The sequence below is a fragment of the Cydia amplana genome, chromosome 6 (assembly GCF_948474715.1).
Source record: "Cydia amplana chromosome 6, ilCydAmpl1.1, whole genome shotgun sequence".
Taxonomy (NCBI): Eukaryota; Metazoa; Arthropoda; class Insecta; order Lepidoptera; family Tortricidae; genus Cydia; species Cydia amplana.
Genome location: NC_086074.1, coordinates 17,734,821 through 17,756,478, shown reverse-complemented (window position 1 = coordinate 17,756,478; position 21,658 = coordinate 17,734,821). Strand labels below are relative to the sequence as shown.

The 21,658-nt window shown below is 37.4% G+C and overlaps 2 protein-coding genes across 5 annotated transcripts in view; both read left to right on the top strand.

Annotated features, from left to right (window-relative positions):
- LOC134648992 (uncharacterized) overlaps positions 1-21,658 on the top strand; it is a 561,268-nt gene that overhangs the window by 154,351 nt on the left and 385,259 nt on the right. For all 4 annotated transcript variants that reach the window (XM_063503669.1, XM_063503670.1, XM_063503668.1 and 1 more), the window contains exon 2: positions 16,301-16,706. In XM_063503669.1, the coding sequence (XP_063359739.1) occupies positions 16,301-16,706 (406 nt within the window). The remainder of the gene's footprint in view (positions 1-16,300; positions 16,707-21,658) is intronic.
- LOC134648995 (23 kDa integral membrane protein-like) overlaps positions 1-21,658 on the top strand; it is a 349,619-nt gene that overhangs the window by 190,690 nt on the left and 137,271 nt on the right. The window lies entirely within an intron of this gene.

Sequence of the window (21,658 nt, the reverse complement as noted above, 5' to 3'; positions counted from 1 at the left end):
TGTATTCGCTAAAGGTAGGGAGATGTCGACGAACGGCATGCTGCATTCCACATGGAGTAGTATTCCTGATTTGTCACATAACCTCCGAATTTCCGACTGCTAGAGCAAACCGCTTTGTAGTTAAGGTAATCTGAAAAAATTCAGTTACCATTTAATCTCAGAGCATTGGTTAAGTGACATTATGCTCAAAATTGTATTTTACAAGGTGTATTTTCAAGCTAGCAACTTATTTTTATTTTTCGGGTGAACTTCGGTAACAACCCATTTTTTTTGAGTATGCATACTTCCTTGACTCATTTGGTCAAGATTTTTTCAAGTGTTTTCTGGAAAACCTTATTTTTTTTGTGACTACACACCCTAAGGGCCCAGGGTGACTCAACGTTATTGGGTAAAACCAATTGACTTTGACATGAAAAAGAAAACCAAGTTTTTTCTTTTTCACTTAGTGTAAGCCCGCTGGCTACACATTGGAATATGACTTGAGTGTGAGCTACAAGTTAGCCTCCACTATAAGTGCAATTACTAGGTATAAACTAGCAACTAGTTACCACATTCCATTAAGGTACTAGTAGTTTTATAGTTATAGGCATATAAGCATAGTAGAGCATGCTATATTAAAACATAATTATTAGTATTGTACTATGTATATGACTACTAGTAATATACTAAATAGTAAGAATTGAAAAATATAGTTGAAAATACTTGATATTTAAATTAGGTTTTAAATACATTAGTTAACCATAAAATAGAGATTAGCTTATTGGTAGTTACATTGAAAGTGGTTAGACCGCTCAACTTAGGATTATTTTAAATGAAATCCAAGGGATATTTTTAGTTAGGTTGTAGAAACCACAGTGTACTAGCTAGACACTGTGATTTCCAATACATAACATACAAGGATAAAGGTCTAGGACATAGGTCTAACAAGTAGTAATAAAACTTTATAGTCCAAGAGACGGACATAGGTAGACTAAGTTTTAATAATAGCCGGCATGCTCAACATATAAGTCTAAGCTTAGGGTATAACAATGATATATGTTAAATGTATATGTATATATATGCATGCATAATTAACGTCCTAATAGACTTGTTGATTTCGGGAAAAATTCTCCGGTTACCCCGGCTGCCTCGGTTAAGCGGACTTAACCTCTTTGCCGAGAGAGGGGATATTGTAGCGATGCTACACGGTTTCCCATACTAAAAACATACTACACAACCTGCAATGAATGAGTGTCGCATTTCCGACAAAATAACATATACCAAAGTATGACAATTATGTAAAACTGTAGTATACCTTCTCAGCTGTAGGTTGATCAAAATACCCCGCCTCCTGGCTGGCTAGATTCGAAGAAACAAGCCCAAAGAGAATGCCACTCGAACGGAACTTGTCACCCGGGTTGTGCTGAAATTACTGAACTGAACCTGGCTTTGCGCATATCAAAATGATCCTTGTGATCCACTCTAACTGCTCAAATAGGTCACATCCTAATCTAATTAGTATTTTAGAATCATTTATAAAATTGCTTAAAATTATAAATCATAAATATGTGGGTCCTCCATCGTTCGACAGAGGAAACGTCAAAATAAACGAAGGTTTCGTTACTGCATAGGCGGGGAAGATATTCCGAACGAAACAATGTAGGAAATAGTAATAAAAGATGTAATTATTAATTATTATTGTTAACAACTTAAAATAATTCAAGTATTAATGAACATTTGTATTTTACAAGAATTACTGGATTTAAAAAATGCTCGAGTTGGTTTGAAGTTTAATGCATTGATGTGAATCGAAACGCAATTGACGGGTTGGTGGACTTTTTCGAGAGGTGACAGGTCAGAACACTTGGGGGGGGTTTTTTGGTTTGTCGGGACGACGTGGGCTGGAAGCTTGTCCTAGATCGATTGTGGGAAAAATTGTCACGTCTCCTCCTGCCGCCCGGCTCAGCCGGTGGGAACTCGGACTATGATGTAGGCCCGTTTCCGTGGGTGAATCGCGTGGGTGATTCGCGTGAGTGAAGTGCGCGTTCCGGTGTACCCTTCGCCGCCTTCCGAAGGGGAAACATGGCGGACAGTCGTGCTCCCGCGCACGTCAGCGTGTGCCGCCAGCTTGGCGGCGCGGCGCATTGACGCCGCCTCCCACCGCAGGGCGCTGCTTCGGCCCGTGGGCAGCGTGCCGGACGGCGCTACCAGCCGTTCGACGACCCCAAGGTTTCAGCACACGGCCCCCCGCGCACATCATCGAACTCCACGGCGCGGCGTACCCGCGCCGTCCCATAGCCGTAGGGCACGGCCCCGACCCGCAGACCGTGCGTCAGGCGGCCCAGAGCGCCGCTTGACGACCCCGAGGCTCTTCATGCGGTCCCGCCCGCGAAGATACCGGCTGCCGCGGACCGTTCTCGCCCTGGCTTAAAGAAGTTAAGGCTCGACGAACGGCCGCCGCCTTCTGACCACATCCGCCTGCTGCGGCCAGCAGCAGTGTTTCTCCGGATAACGACCTTGCGCCGGATTCGTGAGTGCACCAAACTTTAGTGTTAGATTTTGGCCAAAATCTCGCGTCCCGTTTGATCTCGCGGCCGTATTTTTAAGGCTCTAGGACTATATTAACGTTCCCCCTCAGCGGTCGGGGTATTCTCTGTTTCCCAGCGCCCGCATCTAGCGAGGTGCCATGTAAATAAGGTCTGTCACCGATTTGGGAAGTAAATTGCATGATACACATTTGGCCTTATCCTTTATAGCGCCCTATCCCTACTCTCATAACCAGGTTTAAAGCAACAAGAGGTCCTTGTATTTCAATGGTTCAGTGTCTTGCTGCGAGCCTTATCCGGCATCTATTGTTGGGCATTTAAAAGTGTTGAAAGCATAATCTTAACAAACCACAACTATTCGGCCATCGCCGCTTCAAAAAATTCTCATTTTTATACACTACATGCTCTCCCAAGTGCTCATCAAGACGAGTCGGATGACCAAACCGGCGTTTGTCTATGTTGCACCAAACCTGAGTTCCATTAGGTACTGCCAGGGTTCAGCATCAGCTCTATCTTGGATACTGCTCTCCCAAGTGCTCATCAAGACGAGTCGGATGACCAAAACGGCGTTTGTCTATGTTGCACCAAACCTGAGGTCCATTAGGTACTGCCAGGGTTCAGCATCAGCTCTATCTTGGGTACTGCTCTCCCAAGTGCTCATCAAGACGAGTCGGATGACCAAAACGGCGTTTGTCTATGTTGCACCAAACCTGAGTTCCATTAGGTACTGCCAGGGTTCAGCATCAGCTCTATCTTGGGTACTGCCCTCCCAAGTGCTCATCAAGACGAGTCGGATGACCAAAACGGCGTTTGTCTATGTTGCACCAAACCTGAGTTCCATTAGGTACTGCCAGGGTTCAGCATCAGCTCTATCTTGGGTACTGCTCTCCCAAGTGCTCATCAAGACGAGTCGGATGACCAAAACGGCGTGTGTCTATGTTGCACCAAACCTGAGTTCCACTAGGTACAGCCAAGGTTCAGCATCAGCTCCATCTTGGGTACTGCTCTCCCAAGTGCTCATTGTGATGAGTCGAATAGCCTAAACGGCGTGTGTCTATGTTGCACCAAACCTGAGTTCCAGTAGGTACCTACTGCCAGGTTTCAGGGTCATTTTGCTGTCTCATTTTAAAATATCACGACCTGATAATTCACTGAAGCTTGTATTCATATGCTTATTTTTAATTTTAATACCTAGCTCCAAGTTTCTAAGCAATAGTAACATTAATTATTAGTTTAAGAAAAAATTGATTTAATTGCATTAAACGTTAATTTAGATTGACAATCAATGTAATTAAACGTCTCAAAATTCAATTCTAATTAACTTAATTTAAATTGATGCGTAATGCAATTGACTAATTGCGGATTTAATGGTTAATGGAAATGATTAATTGTTAATTAGAATTACACATTACGGCCAACACTGGTTGCCAAGCGGACCCCAGGCTCCCATGAGCCGTGGCAAAATGCCGGGACAATGCGAGGAAGATGATGAAGTTTATGTACATCTTGTAGGGTTTTTGGATATATGTATAATTAAAAAAAAAAACGATTTGCAAGACCGAAGTGATTCCATAAGTGATCCGTGAATAAAATGTTGAACTGAACACTAAAAATATGCGTGAGATGTCGTAATCCGTGGGTGCCTTGGGGTAAATCCGAATTTATCCCAATGCACCCTAAATATAAGTGCATTTCATATTTTTCCTATTTTTAAGACGTTGGACTTGCATTTAGAAAATTTGCATTCGAAGACAACCATACACACTACACTGGTTACCAAAGGCAGCCATTAGTGTTCCAACAGGAACATAGGGCCCAGTTCTATAAAGTTGTTACTATAGTGGCGATAAAGTTGAAATGTTATCGCTTGTCTGCTGAAATTACAATGTTGCGATGTGGCGGCAAAGGTGGCATTTGCATTGAACACCGTTATGTGCAATTAAGATTGCAAAATAGTCGTTAGTTTTTTTTAAGTAGTAAACATAAAGGGAAGAGCCGATCGTTTTCTTTAACGAAACGACTAGCTTGCCTCTTTATTTTCAATTCGAACTGCTATAGTGCTAAAAAGTGAAATTTCGGCATTCGCTCACGTGCATATTTAGACTTTTAAGTCATTTATTTTATGATGTGCACAGAAAAGACGCGTAACCGAACTCATATTATTAAAAAGTTTTTACCTAAAATCTCGATGTTCATCAAATAAATATCCATTTAACGGTATTAAAAAACATTGAAACTGCAGAATGGGGCACAAAAGTGAGGAAAGAAGAGAAACACCCACTTGACAAATTATTTCCAATTCTACATATATTTATCCAATCAAATTCTACTTACTTATATAAGCTTGCCAAGAATGCCAACTTTCATGTCTTTGTATAATTATTCTATTATAATAACACTTTGAACTGAGCAGGACTATTAAGTAAGTACATATATCCCTTAAACAAGTGTATCAACTCACAAAACAAGTGTCTCAACTCCTTAATAATGACCTATTATTATCATTATGTCGTTATCGTTACGCAGGGTGTGAGTACGATTAAGGGACGAAGCGGGGACGATTAAAGTTCTATTTATACACGGTAATGAATGATAGTTAAAGGGTGTCCGGCTGCGGGATTTTTAACTTGTCCGACTTGTCCAAGGCTTTGGTTAAATGTGATTTCCTTTATAATTAATTTAATTCAACAGGTTGGTTTAATGTTTAACTTTATTTACCTTTTCCGTGTCTTTGTACAAAATTGCACGAACATTTTGAAGTAGTTGATCAATTTTTAATAAATGTTATTTCTTATCTTTTCAGGTAAATTTGCAACGAGATAGGCGCCAAAAGTATGGAAGGATGATTATAGTATAGTAGGTAGAGACAAACCAAAGAAAGTCTGCAGCGCAATAATTTGACATCGAATTAAAAAACTACATATGGCAATGTTTTTAAGCAGTCAGTAAATGTCATGCACTATGGTCTGTGTTTGTCAAAATCGTTTAAATATTCATTGTGTTTTGTGATGAACGGAATAAACATGGTGAAACCTTACAAAACCGGCGTGCGGGAGTTACTTTTCCGCATGACGAATAATTTTACACTTGTAAAAAGTCAGCACGAGGCGATTCAAGCTGAAAAACGACAATGTTTACAAAATTTGGAGTTGATGACGGGTAAGTGGAATGAAACATCTTAATACTTCACCATATATACCTACTTAGATAATATAATATTGGTTTAGACAAAGGTTTCACAGCAAATTGAACACACCTAATAGGTATAGGCATACTTATGAACTTCCTCTAACATTTCGAGAAACTCATTGGTACTAGCCGGGTTTTGAGCTCGAACCCACAACCTCCATGCTTATGCTCACGGCATGGGTACCTACTAGTTAAAGCTAAAATTAATTTTTAATATATGTTTATTGTTTTAATGGTTTATTTCGTTTTTCCGAAAACTTTAGTTCGCAAATTGCGGGCAATTTCTCTGTCAATCTAATTATGCCTTAATGGGAGTAAAAGAGAAAGATGCTCGCATATTGAGAACTTCGGTGTTCGCGGTAGGCCCTCTGTACCTATTTACCGCCGTCGCGGATATTACAAAAGCTTATTAATTTTGATGAAGCCAAATGTCACATTCTCCCAATATTATTTATCAATATTAGTATATGTCTACATATTAATAGTGGCATCTATTGTTGGAATGAAATTTATTTTACCATAAAAATTAAGCTGTGCATACAGCTTAATTTTTTCATAGACGGTAAATATGGTAGAAATTTCACAAGTATCAAGACTATTTAATCCATTTTCTGTGGTGTTGTCGCATACTGATTTTTAAAAACTACTTTTAATCTAGCGCTGCAGACTTTCTTTGGTTTGTCTCTACTAATTTTGTCAAGGATATTGACAGATACAGTTTCGGCGATAACGACTCCGCAGCAGTAACGCAGTTGCAGTTGATATCCGAACGTCACCTTTACACTGACATAAATTACTTCCTTTCTGACATAAGTACTAGTTGTAAGTAAAATTATTGAAAAATTGAGATAGGCAGGTACCTATATTTAATAGCAACCTACACATAGCTAAACATCAATTTTTAATGTACACAAACGGGTCTACCGCGATATAGTTTCATTGTTTTTACCTTAACAACAACAACATTTTTAAAAACTAATTTCGGGTAGTACAGTGTTGTTTTATTTATGTCTCCGTTGACATTTGCTGGGACGCTGTCAGTCTTTCCGTGACCACAGCTGGTGAAACTCAGCTGAAACGTTGGAATCTAGGGTAAAAATAATGAATTAAACTATATACAGGGTGGTCCAAACCTTGACGTCCAAAAATTTTTTTTAGATTCCTCACGTCGTGGGCTATCAGAATATACCCCATGGATGTTAGCCGATTTTTCGTAGTTTTCGAGTTATGATTTTTTAAACTTTTAACTTTTGTTATGAAATTCCGGGGTTCCCATACAGGGTTTTTTTTTTCACGATTTCGGGGTTGGTCCCATAGTAGGATTTGCTCAGTATAATCCAAAAACCTCCCTGGCAACGAGAATGCAGTAATTTTTTAGCCAACCTGTATGGGAACCCCGGAATTTCATAACAAAAATTAAAAGTTTAAAAAATCATAACTCAAAAACTACGAAAAATCGGCTAACATACATGGGGTATATTCTGATAGCCCACGACGTGAGGAATCTAAAAAAAATTTTTGGACGTCAAGGTTTGGTTGGACCACCCTGTATATCACGATAGACCCATTTGTGTAATTAAATATGTGTACAAAACGCGAGAGTTTAAAGTTTTATATTAATTTAATGGTGTTCCTTCACCATAACTTGTCACAAGTCACAATGCACTTATCGTACGGTAGCCGATAACTGCAGGTATCATGCTTACTTTAAAAACATCTTATCTTAATACGAAACTAACGTTCTTTATGACAATTTGAAAATGTGAGGCAGATAACGGCTCGTTGAACTCTGTTCAACTGCATTGTTAAATGTAGTTTAGTTTTATAGTTGCCCAATGTCACACTAGATGTCGCTGTTCTATATATCTACTCCGCGCTATTAAGAGCCAACAGGAGCTAAGAATTAAATATTTTAGGTAAATATACCCGTCTCGCTAACGGAAGCGGCTCCTAAAACTAGTGCGATAAGGACAAGGCGAAAAATCCTGCGTAAAAATATCAAAAATCGAGGTTTCGTACTCGACTGTTTCCTCCTCCAAAACTTAACCAATCGTAACCAAATTTGGAAATCTAAATGATTATGATATTATCTGTGTCGGACCGTTTTGATTTTTTGACTAATTGATGTCAGTTTTGAATAGCACGCCTCTCATTGCGGCATAGTCAATTAGGCCATTTTGGCCATTTTTGAAGGGCTCTAGCGCTTTAAAAAACAAAAATATCAAAAAAAGCAAAACGGTCCGACACAGATATTGACAATATTAATCTGTGTTGAAAAAATCATTGCTCTAGCTTCAAAACCCACGGAGGAAACAGTCGAGTACGTTTGTATGGAGAAATGACCACTCCTGTTGGCTCTTAAGATTTTTCTACATTTTTATGCTTAAAAACGGTAGAATAGTTGATTTGTGAACATAGAAAAAAGCTTCTTAAGTATGGCGTGTAAAATACGAGTATGACGAAAGTAAGTAATGGAAATATTCACCGGGTTCGAAATTCGAATAAGTTTCGGTAAGTACCTCAGCGGGCGCAGCATGGTTCCATTTTTATCGCCTGCCACTATGCCCGTCACTTTCGCACTTACATACTTGTTAGAACGTGACAGCTAGACATGGTGACAAGCGATAATAGTGCGACCGTGCTACCGCCGCAGTTGATAAGGGTTACTCAACTAGCGATCAAGAACGTTCGAAGCTGTGTTTATTGTTATGTTTCTTTCATTTAAAAAAACCGGCCAAGTGCGAGTCGGACTCGCGCACGGAGGGTTCCGCACCAAGCAAAAAAACGGTCACCCATCCAAGTACTGACCCCGCCCGACGTTGCTTAACTTCGGTCAAAAATCACGTTTGTTGTATGGGAGCCCCACTTAAATCTTTATTTTATTCTGTTTTTAGTATTTTTTGTTATAGCGGCTATAGAAATACATCATCTGTGAAAATTTCAACTGTCTAGCTATCACGGTTCGTGAGATACAGCCTGGTGACAGACGGACGGACGGACAGCGGAGTCTTAGTAATAAGGTCCCGTTTTTACCCTTTGGGTACGGAACCCTAAAAAAGACAAATTTTTACCTCTTAGTAGCTTTTCATTTCACAGTGTCACAGTGACAATCAATATGAAAGTCGCTAGAGACCTCAAACTATTACCTATCACTGTGACAAAGTACAAAATGGGTAGGAATAGTTATTTGTACAACAAGAGATCAAAGTTTGATATTTCTTCGAGTGCTTATTTTGAGTCCCGTGCAAGCGAAAGATTCTATAATTTAGAATCTTGAGCGTAGTAAGGGACTCAAAAGCGCACGAGATGTAAATAACTTTGATCTCGTGTATTTTAAGTAGCAAAGTACCCTTGTTCGAGCTGCTGAGGTGAAAATTAAATTCTTTACTGTAGGTACATTATTATAATTTTACTCTAGTAAACGATGATATACTTTGTCAAAGGACTGTCTCATTTCAAACATAGAGATAATCATACCTACTTTATTTGTCTTACACTAGTACTAGCACCCAAAAGAAAAGGTACATCCTATAGTTTTTTTTAATTTACTGACGAATTTAAACTAACTATATTTTGAGTTAAACGAGTTTATGTACTATCTCCGGTGAATACATTCGCCCAGCTCAAATGACACATCCGTCGCAAATAGCGCATTCTGACGTGACGTGACGTGACTTTGACACGCTTTGATCTCGCCTCGCGCCTTTACGTGTCACCTGTGTTAATTCACTACCTACTGATTAGTGACTATAGTTTGTCAAAGGACTGTCATTTCAAACATAGACAGAGATAATCATACTACGAGTATCTTTGTCTTACACTAGTACTAGCACCCAAAGGATGAGTATGGTTTTTTGGTTCTTATTTACTGACAAGTTGGTTTGACCAACTATATATCTAACCTAAGATAAATAACATAACATCATTTCATTTTCTGTCATCAAAAAAAAAAACTTAGGTATATTCTAGTAGGTGTTCAAAGAACTATACCTACTTATATCCTCGAAGTCCCCGTGTACTTACTTGTACAAATACAAATTAAATTCGAGTTTTGAACTCATATATCAAGATGAAGAAGAAGACATGAAGAAGAGATGAAGAAGACAAGAAGAAACAAGTAGTCATATTCCCTCCCAACCAAGTATTTATTACACACCAAGTATAGTATCTATCTACCCCATGCTGACTTCACGATGCCTTGTATTCGGGTCGGCTCAAAATTTCCCGTCTCTCCTATCCTGACTGCAAACCCTACACTCCAGTCCTATCTACTGGGTGCTCCGGTGTCTCGGGCAGGCTGCTGGCGCCTACGGAGGGGTGGCAGGGGTTGTTGCGCGCGTATTTTGTTTGATTTCGCGTTTGAGGCTTAGTCGGTGTGAGGTGACGCTGACACCTCCACTGACTCGAGGCCGCTTAGGTTGAATCAGCAGAGTCATACGAGCTTACAGGGCTATTTGCCTCAACTTCGCCCCCCCCTTGTAGTCTCCTCTTCCTAGTCCTTGCTGCAGGATCTGCTGGCTGGAGTTACCCCTAGTATCAGTATCAGTATCAGAGTTTTGAACTCATATAGAAATAAAAGAAAGTTCCAAATTCAAAAGCGCCAAAACCTAATATAACTTTTTTTTTGCTGAGCATTATCTAAAAATTAATAAACACACTAAGAACTGTGTAAGTAAAATTATCCAAAAGTAAATTTTACACAGCTAGACTTTTGCGTATGTTACAAACATCGAAAATTCGAAAACTTATTTCCAAGTTCACAATTTCAGTAGTCGCCCCAAAAACGTCAAAAAGACACAGTGCCCAAATTATGTTCGCGATAAATGGAAGGCATTATGTTACAACCGATTTCTCACTGTTATTCTGAAATTTAGTTCCAACCAATAAAGTTTAATTTAGCTTGTAGCTTGTATTTCGGTTATATTTGTTTTGTAAAGTGCTTCCTTCCCGTCGAGCGGACGAATATAGAAATTATAGAAGTCGGATTAATTTGGAAACGTCGTATTTTATTTTTCTAAGACAGTGTTTATTTTCATATACAATATAGCATACCACAAATTTTCCCTTTTCATTGCTCTTTATTATATGTAGCTTCGTGAGGTCAAAGTATCTTTTTTTCTTTTAGGATAAGATAAGATAAAGATAAAAGATAGTTTATTCAAGTAGGCATAATTACAATGCGCTTATGAACGTCAAATAAACCCTACCCCGAGAAGATTTAAATCCCCCCTCAATTGGAGGAGGGCATCCCAATATGGGACCGGCAACAAACTCGGCGGGACACATCTTTAAAAAAATTACATCTTATAATTAACATGAATTACGAGAAAATAAGGAAAAATACAATTAAAGTTAAAGCGAAAAAGCTTGATTTTAAAGTTCCAATTATTAAACTGAAATAGGTAGGTACCTATACCTAATCGTAAAACAAGCTTTTTCGAAATACCTACATATAGTCAGGCCAAGCTAACCCGGCAGCGATTTTAATAGCACAAAATGTGCAAGTGTTATTTTAAACGTCATCATTTCATAAATTGTCGGTAAAAATAATACTTGCACAGTCTGTGCTATCAAAATCGCTGCCGAGATATCTTTTCTCTTAATACAACTCTTATTATATAGCTACCTGTCATTGGTTTGTGAGAATTGCGAGATTCCTAACATTTTTTGTTTTACTCCGTTAGATTACGTAACTAATCCAAACTCAACGGATTTCCGCTTACACGATTAACTTGATTAGTCTTTACCTACCGAATTCAACTAAAAGCCCATCTGTCTTGCTTTACATCAAAGCTTGCCAAATTCTTTATCTAAACAGTCTCATGTGCCTTCATATCTTGCGGCGCTTACAACCTTTTAGCATTTGCTAGCGAAGCAAGGTTGGTATTATGTACATTCGTATTTCAAAACAACTTACGCCCTTTTATATAGCTACGGAATGACGATTTTAACACTATAAATCACGGATTTAATGCATCAAAAACTTTGTAGATCTTATTTAAAATACAATAAGGTTTAAAATACGTACAGTATTTGTTGATACACTAAATTAATACGTCTCTTACGAAATGTCGTGTGAAATCGTGTAACGTCGGCTTCTTTATGTTGTAAACTTTGTGATTAATGTATCTGGTCATTTATTAGGTTTAATAATCGTAAATTTGGGAATGTCATATTAATGTTTGTTTGAAAATGTAATTTATGTTGTTATAAGCATGTCGTTTCTGTCAAATATACACTACACTACATTATGATTTAAGACGTAAAATTACGTAAAAAAATCCAAAAAAATGTACCAACACTTCATTCATTCGTCCATTTGCCTCTCTATCGCTTTTGCTTAAGCAATAGAGAGGCAAATAGACGAATAAATGAAAAGGTAGAGTAGGTAGCTAGGTAGAGGTAACTAGACCAGCGGGCTCAGCACGGTTCCATTTTTATCGACTATCACTATGCCCGTCACTTTCGCACTTACATACTTGTTAGAACGTGACAGGCATGGTGATAAACGATAAAAATGCGACCATGCTACTAGGGCAGCAGGCGCAGCATGGTTCCATTTTTATCGCCTGTCACTATGCCCGTCACTTTCGCACATACATACTTGTTAGAACGTGACAGGCATGGTGACAAGGGGTAAAAATAATGCGACCGTGCTACCGTCACTGGTGAGTGAATTCATACTGCGCATTCGTTCTTATTCGAGAAAATCCACAAGCCTTAGCATAAATTATGTTGACACTCAACAGATTCGTCATAAAACTTATCTGAACAGTCCTTAATAAAATACGAACAACATTAAACTGTATTCAAGTCTAAAAGATAAGAATAACGAAACATCCCTTCGAGTTTCCAGAAGCGTATACAATTCGCAACAAATGTCCTGCTCTAGATTTACGAGAATTCGACCTTACGCCATAGACGTTACAGTTTGGTTTTGTTGTTCTGCTGTTTGTGTTCGGATACTTAGTTGCCTAGTGTACTTATCTGCCTCAGCAGCCTCGTATAATTTTGCGCTTAGGCTTTAGTTTAGATAGGCTGAAAAGTTTTTTTTATTTAAGTAGGGTTTAGTATTTGAGCGTTTGAAAAGAATTTGTTCCTTTTGGGTGAAGGTTTAGTCGCTTATTTGTCTTTTCTTGTTCCATTGTCTTTTCAGAACGATAAGAAATACAAATACTGTAATTATTTGATAGAAGTTAAGGTAACACGCTAAATAATTAACGCAAATCTACCTAGTAAGTACCCAAGTATAAAGGGGTCATCCATCCATTAATTACATCACACGTTTAGGGGGAGGAGGGAGTCAAGAAAATGTGACATATTGTGACATGGGGGAGGGGGGAGACACAAACTTTGTGACGTCACTTTAACTTCATCAGTAACCGAAATTTTATTTACTTAAATTATTTTATTCGCTGTACATTTAAATAACAAGTTTTTAAAACGATAATCGTTTTTATTCGTTTAATTTTCTTTCGTAAACAGTTTTGGGTTATAAAATTACTAATATTTATATCGTCAAAAATATTTTGATAAAATATTAATAATACTTAGGTACTTAATTCGATTTGGCGATTTCGTAGAAAAAATGTGACGTCACACTAGGGGAGAGGGGTTTGCCAAATGTGACCAAGAGTGACAAGGAGGGGGGAGGGGTCAAAAAACCTAGAAATTTGTGTTACGTAATTAATGAAAGACCCCAACGTAGAACGAAAGAGGTCTACAATGTCATGCCAAGTCATAACTATTGAGTCAAATTATTAAACTAGGTACATGATATAAAAAAAAAGAAAAACTTTCGGAGTCTTGAAAGGTCCAATGTTGCCAGGCGGTAAATTTCTCCAATGTTAGCCTGTTAACCTTATGCTTTTTGGTTTATTTAGTAAGTATAGTGTGTCAAAGGACTGTGTAATTTCAAACATAGACCGAGAGAATCATACTATCTTTGTCTTTCACTAGTACTAGCACCCTAAAGAAAAGGATGAGTATAGTTTTTTTTGTTCCTATTTACTGACAAATTCGTTTGACCAACTGACTTTATTTTATTTTAAAATTCAATACACGAAGTTACTTAAACCTAATTCTCAATTCCACTATACGAACTTGTAACTACTAAATTATTTAAATTCTGTTTAGAACTTTAACTTCAGTTTATGCTCCTATAAACCTTCAACATAATAAACAACTTGACACCGCTTAACTTTACTGAAACTTCAACAAGAGTTAAAGTAAGTTTTTAACTCTTAAACTGCATTTCCTTGGCGAGTTTGATATTGGTTAAACTATTTAATGCATAAATACTGAAGGCAAGTTGGGAACTCTATTAAAAGTTAACCCGTTTGCTGGCGATAGACGACCTTTGGAATCGTATCGGTAGAAGGGCTAAGAGTAACAATGGCATACAGGACAATTCGAACATACACAGACGTCAGGATGACATTTAACTGATTCGGATATCATGCATTTCGTTTGTACTTACTTGTCCGTATATGTATCTATTAGCGCGGGTGAGACCCATTGATAACTGTTTGGGTGAAGTCTTATTTTGTATGGGATTTAGAGTGATCAAAACGTCCCGCTTGGCGCCGCTATTTAAAATCCCATACAAACTGAGACTTAACGCAAACGCGTACGTCACGTCACGCTATCGAATGAAATTAACACTACCTACAGTATAATAAGTAGTCTAGAAATAAAATTACAAAATCGCTCTCAAATAATATTACAGCTTGGCAAAAAAGAGTAGAAATAAAAAAGTGGCAACATTGTCGTCCCTTTCAAACCAATTTGTATAATAAAACGGAATGACACTACAGTGTTGTCACTTTTTAATTTCTACTCTTTTTTGCCAAGCTGTACGTTTCGGCAACCGGGTTTTCTAACCTAATTGGACCCCGCTGAATCCGAATTTGCCGGTTGCCCGATCGAAATCTTGAACGGACGTGAGATATCGTCGAAAATCGACATCGATATATTCAAAAATATGTATGGTCATATTTTTGTAACTTTACTTTTAGTTCGTACACTGTAGTAATAAGTAAATAGTCGGAGCTTAAGTTTTACTCGCAGGTGATAACTTAATGATAAGGACTATAAATATAAGTGTAAGCCAACGTTTATAGCTCTTGTTTATGCTAAGCACTTACTAGGATCTAATTAGAATTAAGTGCCTAAGTAAACTTGGTTTACAGCTGAAGAGGAGGTTGAAGTTAAAAAAAAGTTTTTAGTACGGCTAGTTAAGGTCACTGGGGAAAAAGAGCTGGCAGCATCCTCGCTCAACGAATAGGCATTGCAATTCAGCGAGGAAATGCTGCCAGTATCTTTGGTACTATGCCCCAGGGGCCCTCTTTAGATATGAGAATTTTTAGTTTTCCTTTTTTAAGTACCTAGTAGTTTTAGTTATGTACTTAGGTAGTTTTATTTAGGTTACTTTATTGTTACTTTATACATATCTTGTTGTTCAATAAAGAAATAGTTTTTATTGTTGTTGCCCGACATTTTTATTAAAATTCAAGCCTCATTGCCACTGCTGTCCTAAAACATTCTGAATTAGAAAAGAAAATAGGTACAGTCTGTTCGGAAAGAGAAGAGTTGTGGAATGTATTGGGCCCCATACATTCCACGACTCTTCTCTTTCCGCACAGACTCCACACAAATTACTTTTAGTATTGGCTTGGGAGATATTTAAAACCTAGGTAGTGTAAAGCAGATAAGGATCTCAACAAAAGTTTTATTGTAAATTACGTTAATGTTATATTAATTAAATTGTTATCCAGGCAGGAATCTTGTATGCAGCATAGTAAACCTTTCTTAAAAAAACCCAATGAAAACTTCGTAACAAACAGTTTTTTCCACCAAGCAGCTACCTTAATACATTTGTCAACAGGTTGCTAGATAAGGAAACTCATAACAGTAGCCAGATCTCTCTGATAACACTAATGTACGCTACTTAGAACCTGTTCATACTCAATTACTAAATCCCATTCAAAGTCGGAGTAGAGATGTGAGGCTTGTTTTTATTGTGATAAAGTTCTAGAGCATTTTTGTAAGTTATCAAAGAAATCCTCAAAATGTTTGTATTCTGTACACGTTTGTTTTGTTAGTTAGCGTGAGACTGTAGACAATTGTATGTGTACATGACTACGGCGCCGTCCTATCGGTTATCTCAAATCACAAATTAGACTTGTCGTGTGGGGATCGAGTTGTATTGTATGGAATGTATGGAATGTATGGACTCTCCGCCACTAATATTGATTCTCTTGAATTATCTCCATTACCAACCTAGATAGATACATAGATTGAGAATAAAGGGATTTTGAAAAATACAGTAGGTACAGTGACAAATACAGTATACACAAAGAGAATTTGAAACACTCTATTCTCTTTGGTACCTACATATATACGTCTACAATAAGCCATCAGATCAGATCTGAGCTAGTCAAAAATCTTTCGAATAAATACTTATAGGGCTTCTTGTTCCAATGTTGTAGAAGTAAGCTATTGGTATTACCTTTACCTACGGCCGCATCTTAATGGAGCTGGTAACTAGAGGTTACCTAATTTACTTATTTCTTTTTTTGTTGCAGAACATCAAACGCCGACAGAAATGAAAGCCCCGAAGCAGAAGGCAGCATATCCCCCGAGCCCCCCGACCGCCCCCCCGGAAAGGTTCGCCAAGTCCATCCTGAAGAAAAAACCCAAGTCCTCGCCTACGACTCGACTTATAAAAGAAAACCTAAAGCGCTCCCTCTAGAGGACTACAGTTACAACCATCTAGCTAACACGAACGTAGCTATATCGCCAATGTACCCACTAACACCGAACATTTGCGTTGAAGGAGGGAAGATTGAGTTCATAAAGTCCCCGTCAGGGAGCGCTAGGAACAGTGTGGCGCTAGTGTCGCCCCCGCAGACGCCGGTGGCGAGGCGCGGGTCGAGAGAGAAACGAGAGCGGATATATGACGAGCCAACTGAGAAGTTCGATGGGGATAAGGTAGGTGGCACTGTTTGCAATTTTTGTTTCGATATTAAAATTATCTTATGATAACATTGATAAGGCAATGATATAAAATTAAAACACTTTTTTATACCTACTAATATGACACTCTGTGCAACACGAAGTCTGTGCCGTGTGCAGTTGTTGTGATGGTCATTTAGGTATGTCTTGTTTAGAAGTAAGGTAGCCGCTTAAAAATAAATTCAGCAATTTACGCCCTAAAACACCGATCTAAGTACCTGCATATTCAAAAAAAATCCTAAACGGCTAAACTGAAGTGACAATAGAAGGTTTCGATTATATCTACGAGCAACCTTGGACCCTCTATACTTTTAAAGCAAGCAAAAACCCAAAACAACATTTAATAAGAAAACTTCAAGAGCTCCACAAACACTTTTAGAAAAAATCTTTCTTCAATATTCGATACCTTTTTCAAAGTTTTCAAAAGTTTCCACAGATAATATTCTCCCGAAGCTGAGGGATCACATTTCAATTTGAACAAATCTTCAACACTTGCGGTTCACCCTTATCAGGGAAACCTCGAAACTTTTTATTTGTTCGTATACGTTTACAGTTTAATCTTTTAGGGAAAACGAGGTATAAATATACACTGGGGGGAATATCTTGTTAAAATTTGGGAAAAGTGTGTCCCACCGAAACCGCAATTTGCAAGTGGTTAAACTTTTTTAACATACATTGAAACGAAAAATATAGGAATAAATTATCAGAAAGAAAGAAAGAAAATACATTTATTTAACGCCACAACATATTACATGTAGAAAAGATGACATACAGATATAAAAAAAAAACATTGGACGCTTAAATAGGACTCCCAGTCAGCATAAAGTCATTAGACCTATAGGTGTCGTTTTTGTATAATATGATGAGTTTGAAATATTTAATTATTAAAGTCCAATAACATTAATGATGTTTCTTTATGCTGAGGTAAAAAAAGCAGTTTTAATTTGTTGGGTTAGGATTTTCTAGATAGGCCAAAGTTTAGATAGGGTAAGAGTCTAAGAGTATCGATGGGGCAAGTAAAACACTTGTAGGGAAAATAAACAATACATATTTAAAAATATTAAAAACGAAATTAAATGATAATTCTAAAAATACAACTGCTGCATAACGAATAAAATTAACTTAAAAATACTTACGTAGAAGGACTCTCCACATCGGTTTCCGTTGCCCTGGGAAAAATAAACTAATTTGCTCTTACCTTACCCCCACCTGACCTTAAATAATTTATAGTAGGTACCTAGCAGGCCAATACATGTAGAGGTAAGTACCTAGGTACTTAATGAATATACAGTAGAGAAACAAAAGAACGTCAAAAACGCTAGAGAGTTTTATCTAAAAATCTGATTATGCAACAGCGGTAAAAACATTTCTTTGACATTAGCAATTCATTAACTCTGCAGGATTTCAAAGAGAATACATACCCATATAATACATTGCAAAGTGGGTATATAAATCCTAGCCACTTCATAATTCTCTGCAAATGCATGCCAAGACAGTTTTTACTAAAGGCGCCGCAGACTGAAAATGGCTTCCTGTAAAGTGCAGACTAGCTATTAATATTAATAAAGGAATCAGTGGCCGAGATGGCACACTAATACACAGATTATAAACCGTAGTATTTACATATAGAAGGCCGGCCGAATAGGTTACATTTCGTTCATGTCGTCTCAGATATGGTATCGATGCATTCAATCAAGTATTCTTCAAGTTCTAACAATCTAAATACTAGAGTCGGTATATATACTTTCTGCAGTCCTCAGACTCAGAACCCAGTAACGTGTACGCATTAATTCATCCACTCTTCGAGCAGAGAGTGGCTAGATACGTGAACTGGATATTTCACAAACCTTACATCTGCGACAACCGACTTTATCTGGATTGGATAGAGTTTAATATCAATTGATAAAAATCATTGAAAGGCTATGTTTTTAGCTTCTATGACTTCGATAACGAATAAAAGCTTCTCTTGTAATAAGTGGTAGAAGTACTTGTACGCGCCATTAGAAAAACATGAAACGACTGAATGTAACATAAAAAAAAACGGTTGCTGAAAAAGAAATGTACATGCATGTACCTACGGTGTTTAGTGTGCGTTTGGTCAGTTCTTGTGTGCTAGTGTTATTTGATTCAAAATAAACTGCTATTCGTTCATGTATTAAACGTCATTAATTTTTAAAATTTATAGGTAATTAAAATATAATATCAAGAACTTAAGTCTTGACTCTCGAAGCTTTAAGACTCGTAATTGACTAATCCACAACACTTGTTACAACTTTCCAGTGAGTTTACTTATTCTTATCTAAATTAGTATGCATCTAACACGACCATCGTTTAAACTTCCGAACTTGGCTGCAGTTAGTTCGGCTTAATAGGTCGGAGTGATTTGCATTTACAAATAATGTTATTAGCCATAGTGATTGTCCTCATAAATTCTAGGTTTAGTTCTACAGTAAGCTTCTTTGGATCGTATCCGATATCTGGAAACAAATGAAGTTTTCCACTATCATTCCATTTCATTTGTAGTAATAGTGTTGATTTGACTATATATTTTTTCAATTTACCAACCATATTATCAATATTTTTTACAGGCAACTTAACATGTCAACATACGTACCTATGCTTAAAAATATATCTCTCGTAAACTGCGATTGTTTGGCAAGTTTTGACGTCTCTTGATATTACGAAATTAACGAAATTAATATTAATTAATATTAAATTAATATTAATATTAAGAAAGTTACTAAAAAAAGCGGCCAAGTGCGAGTCGGACTCGCCCATGAAGGGTTCCGTATTTAGGCGATTTATGACGTATAAAAAAAACTACTTACTAGATCTCGTTCAAACCAATTTTCGGTGGAAGTTTACATGGTAATGTACAATTGTACATCATATATTTTTTTTTAGTTTTATCATTCTCTTATTTTAGAAGTTACAGGGGGGGGGGGGACACATTTTACCACTTTGGAAGTGTCTCTCGCGCAAACTATTCAGTTTAGAAAAAAAGTATATTAGAAACCTCAATATCATTTTTGAAGACCTATTAACCCCACACGTATGGGTTTGATGAAAAAAAAAATTTTGAGTTTCAGTTCGAAGTATGGGGAACCCCAAAAATTTATTGTTTTTTTTCTATTTTTGTGTGAAAATCTTAATGCGGTTCACAGAATACATCTACTTACCAAGTTTCAACAGTATAGTTCTTATAGTTTCGGAGAAAAGTGGCTGTGACATACGGACGGACAGACAGACGGACAGACGGACAGACGGACAGACGGACAGACGGACAGACAGACAGACGGACAGACAGACAGACAGACAGACATGACGAATCTATAAGGGTTCCGTTTTTTGCCATTTGGCTACGGAACCCTAATTAGTGTCAAATCCTATCAACGCTTCAATAACGTTCAAAACTCAACTCTTGCAAACACATATTGAACCAACTTGGTGATAAAATTTAAGGATCATTTTTTTTTCTATTTACTGTATCGTAACTGCAATAGATTTTCAACACAAATTTATTTTTCCACCTATCTCCCCCATTAAATAACAAACCGTATATCCCGGCTTAAGTAACTTTATGAAGAATCCCCTAAACCTTCGCCTTGAACTTTCAAAAACAATTTAGGCGCAACCTAAGGATACATTAAGGTGCAGTTCCAATTATAATTTTATAACGCCCCTTGGGAAGGATATGTGAGGTAGACATGTATAAGTTTAAGTTAATGTACTTATAGGTACAAAGCGTTCATGATTTAGTCTTTTCAATCCACCAAATAAAATAAAGACGTTTTATAAAAAAAATATGTTCTGAATATTTTGTTTTATACTTAATTATAAACCAAATGACAGTCCGTTGTCCACAATTCTGCTTCATCATCATTTTAACCTCTGGTCGGCGATTGCAAAAGATAGGGATAAAACTTATACTTACCTAGGTAATAGTTTCTTTTAAGCAATGAGCGTTTTAGATGGGTAACTCTTTCTAACGACGTCTCCTGCCTGTGTCATTAAAAATCACTCACTCAGTTTCACTTTAAATTCTGGTTGGACCAATTTCCAACTCGGTGTTGGAAATCAATTAAATTTACAATGACTTCGTCTATTAGGTATTGCAATTTAGAATACAACAACTATCGTTACCCATTTTTTCGTAAACGTAATTGTGATTTTAGTAAAATGCGTGAACAAAATAATTGACGCGTAAGATTTTGACAGAAACACAGCCGCCGACTTGGCCACTCTTGACCGCATCAAGCGCTGCGATAGCTTTTGTTTTTCGTATCGTAAGATTGTCAAGAGATACTTATTTTGAAGATCTTCGCTGCATTTTGCACATGTGAGAGACATTATACTGCTGCTGCTGCGGCTGTTTATAACAAGTCAGAAGAATAGAAAAAGTATATACTTAAATAATAAAAATAAAAATGCAGAAAGTTTGTCCTGTCGTGGGATTTGAACCTCGGGCACTTGAAGAACACGGCAGAAAAAAGCATAAGAAAAAGTTCGTGCCGCTCGCTGGATTTGAACCCACAACCCACGGCACTTTGGTGAAATACTCAGTTTCCTACGAAATAAGGCAAATTAAATAAATCACAATCTCTAACCTCTACCGATACAAACGCATTAATTAAAGGTGAATGAATTTTTGAGCACACATGACGAGCATCCCTTCTAGTGAATTATTCAGAACGTATCGGCTGATCGATGTTTTAATCTAACGCGGCGGGGTTACCAGCCGTTAGGATTTTTCGTGACATATCGGGAATATACATAATGAAATTATTTTAAACAGAACATGTCGGGAATTTCGGTTCTTCGTCCAAGAGTGGGGCAGGCCAATGAAAGTTGATGGAGAAATAGAGATAGAGATCTTTATTTACATACCAGTAATTCCAGTATGAACCCACCTACATCTATGAACCCAG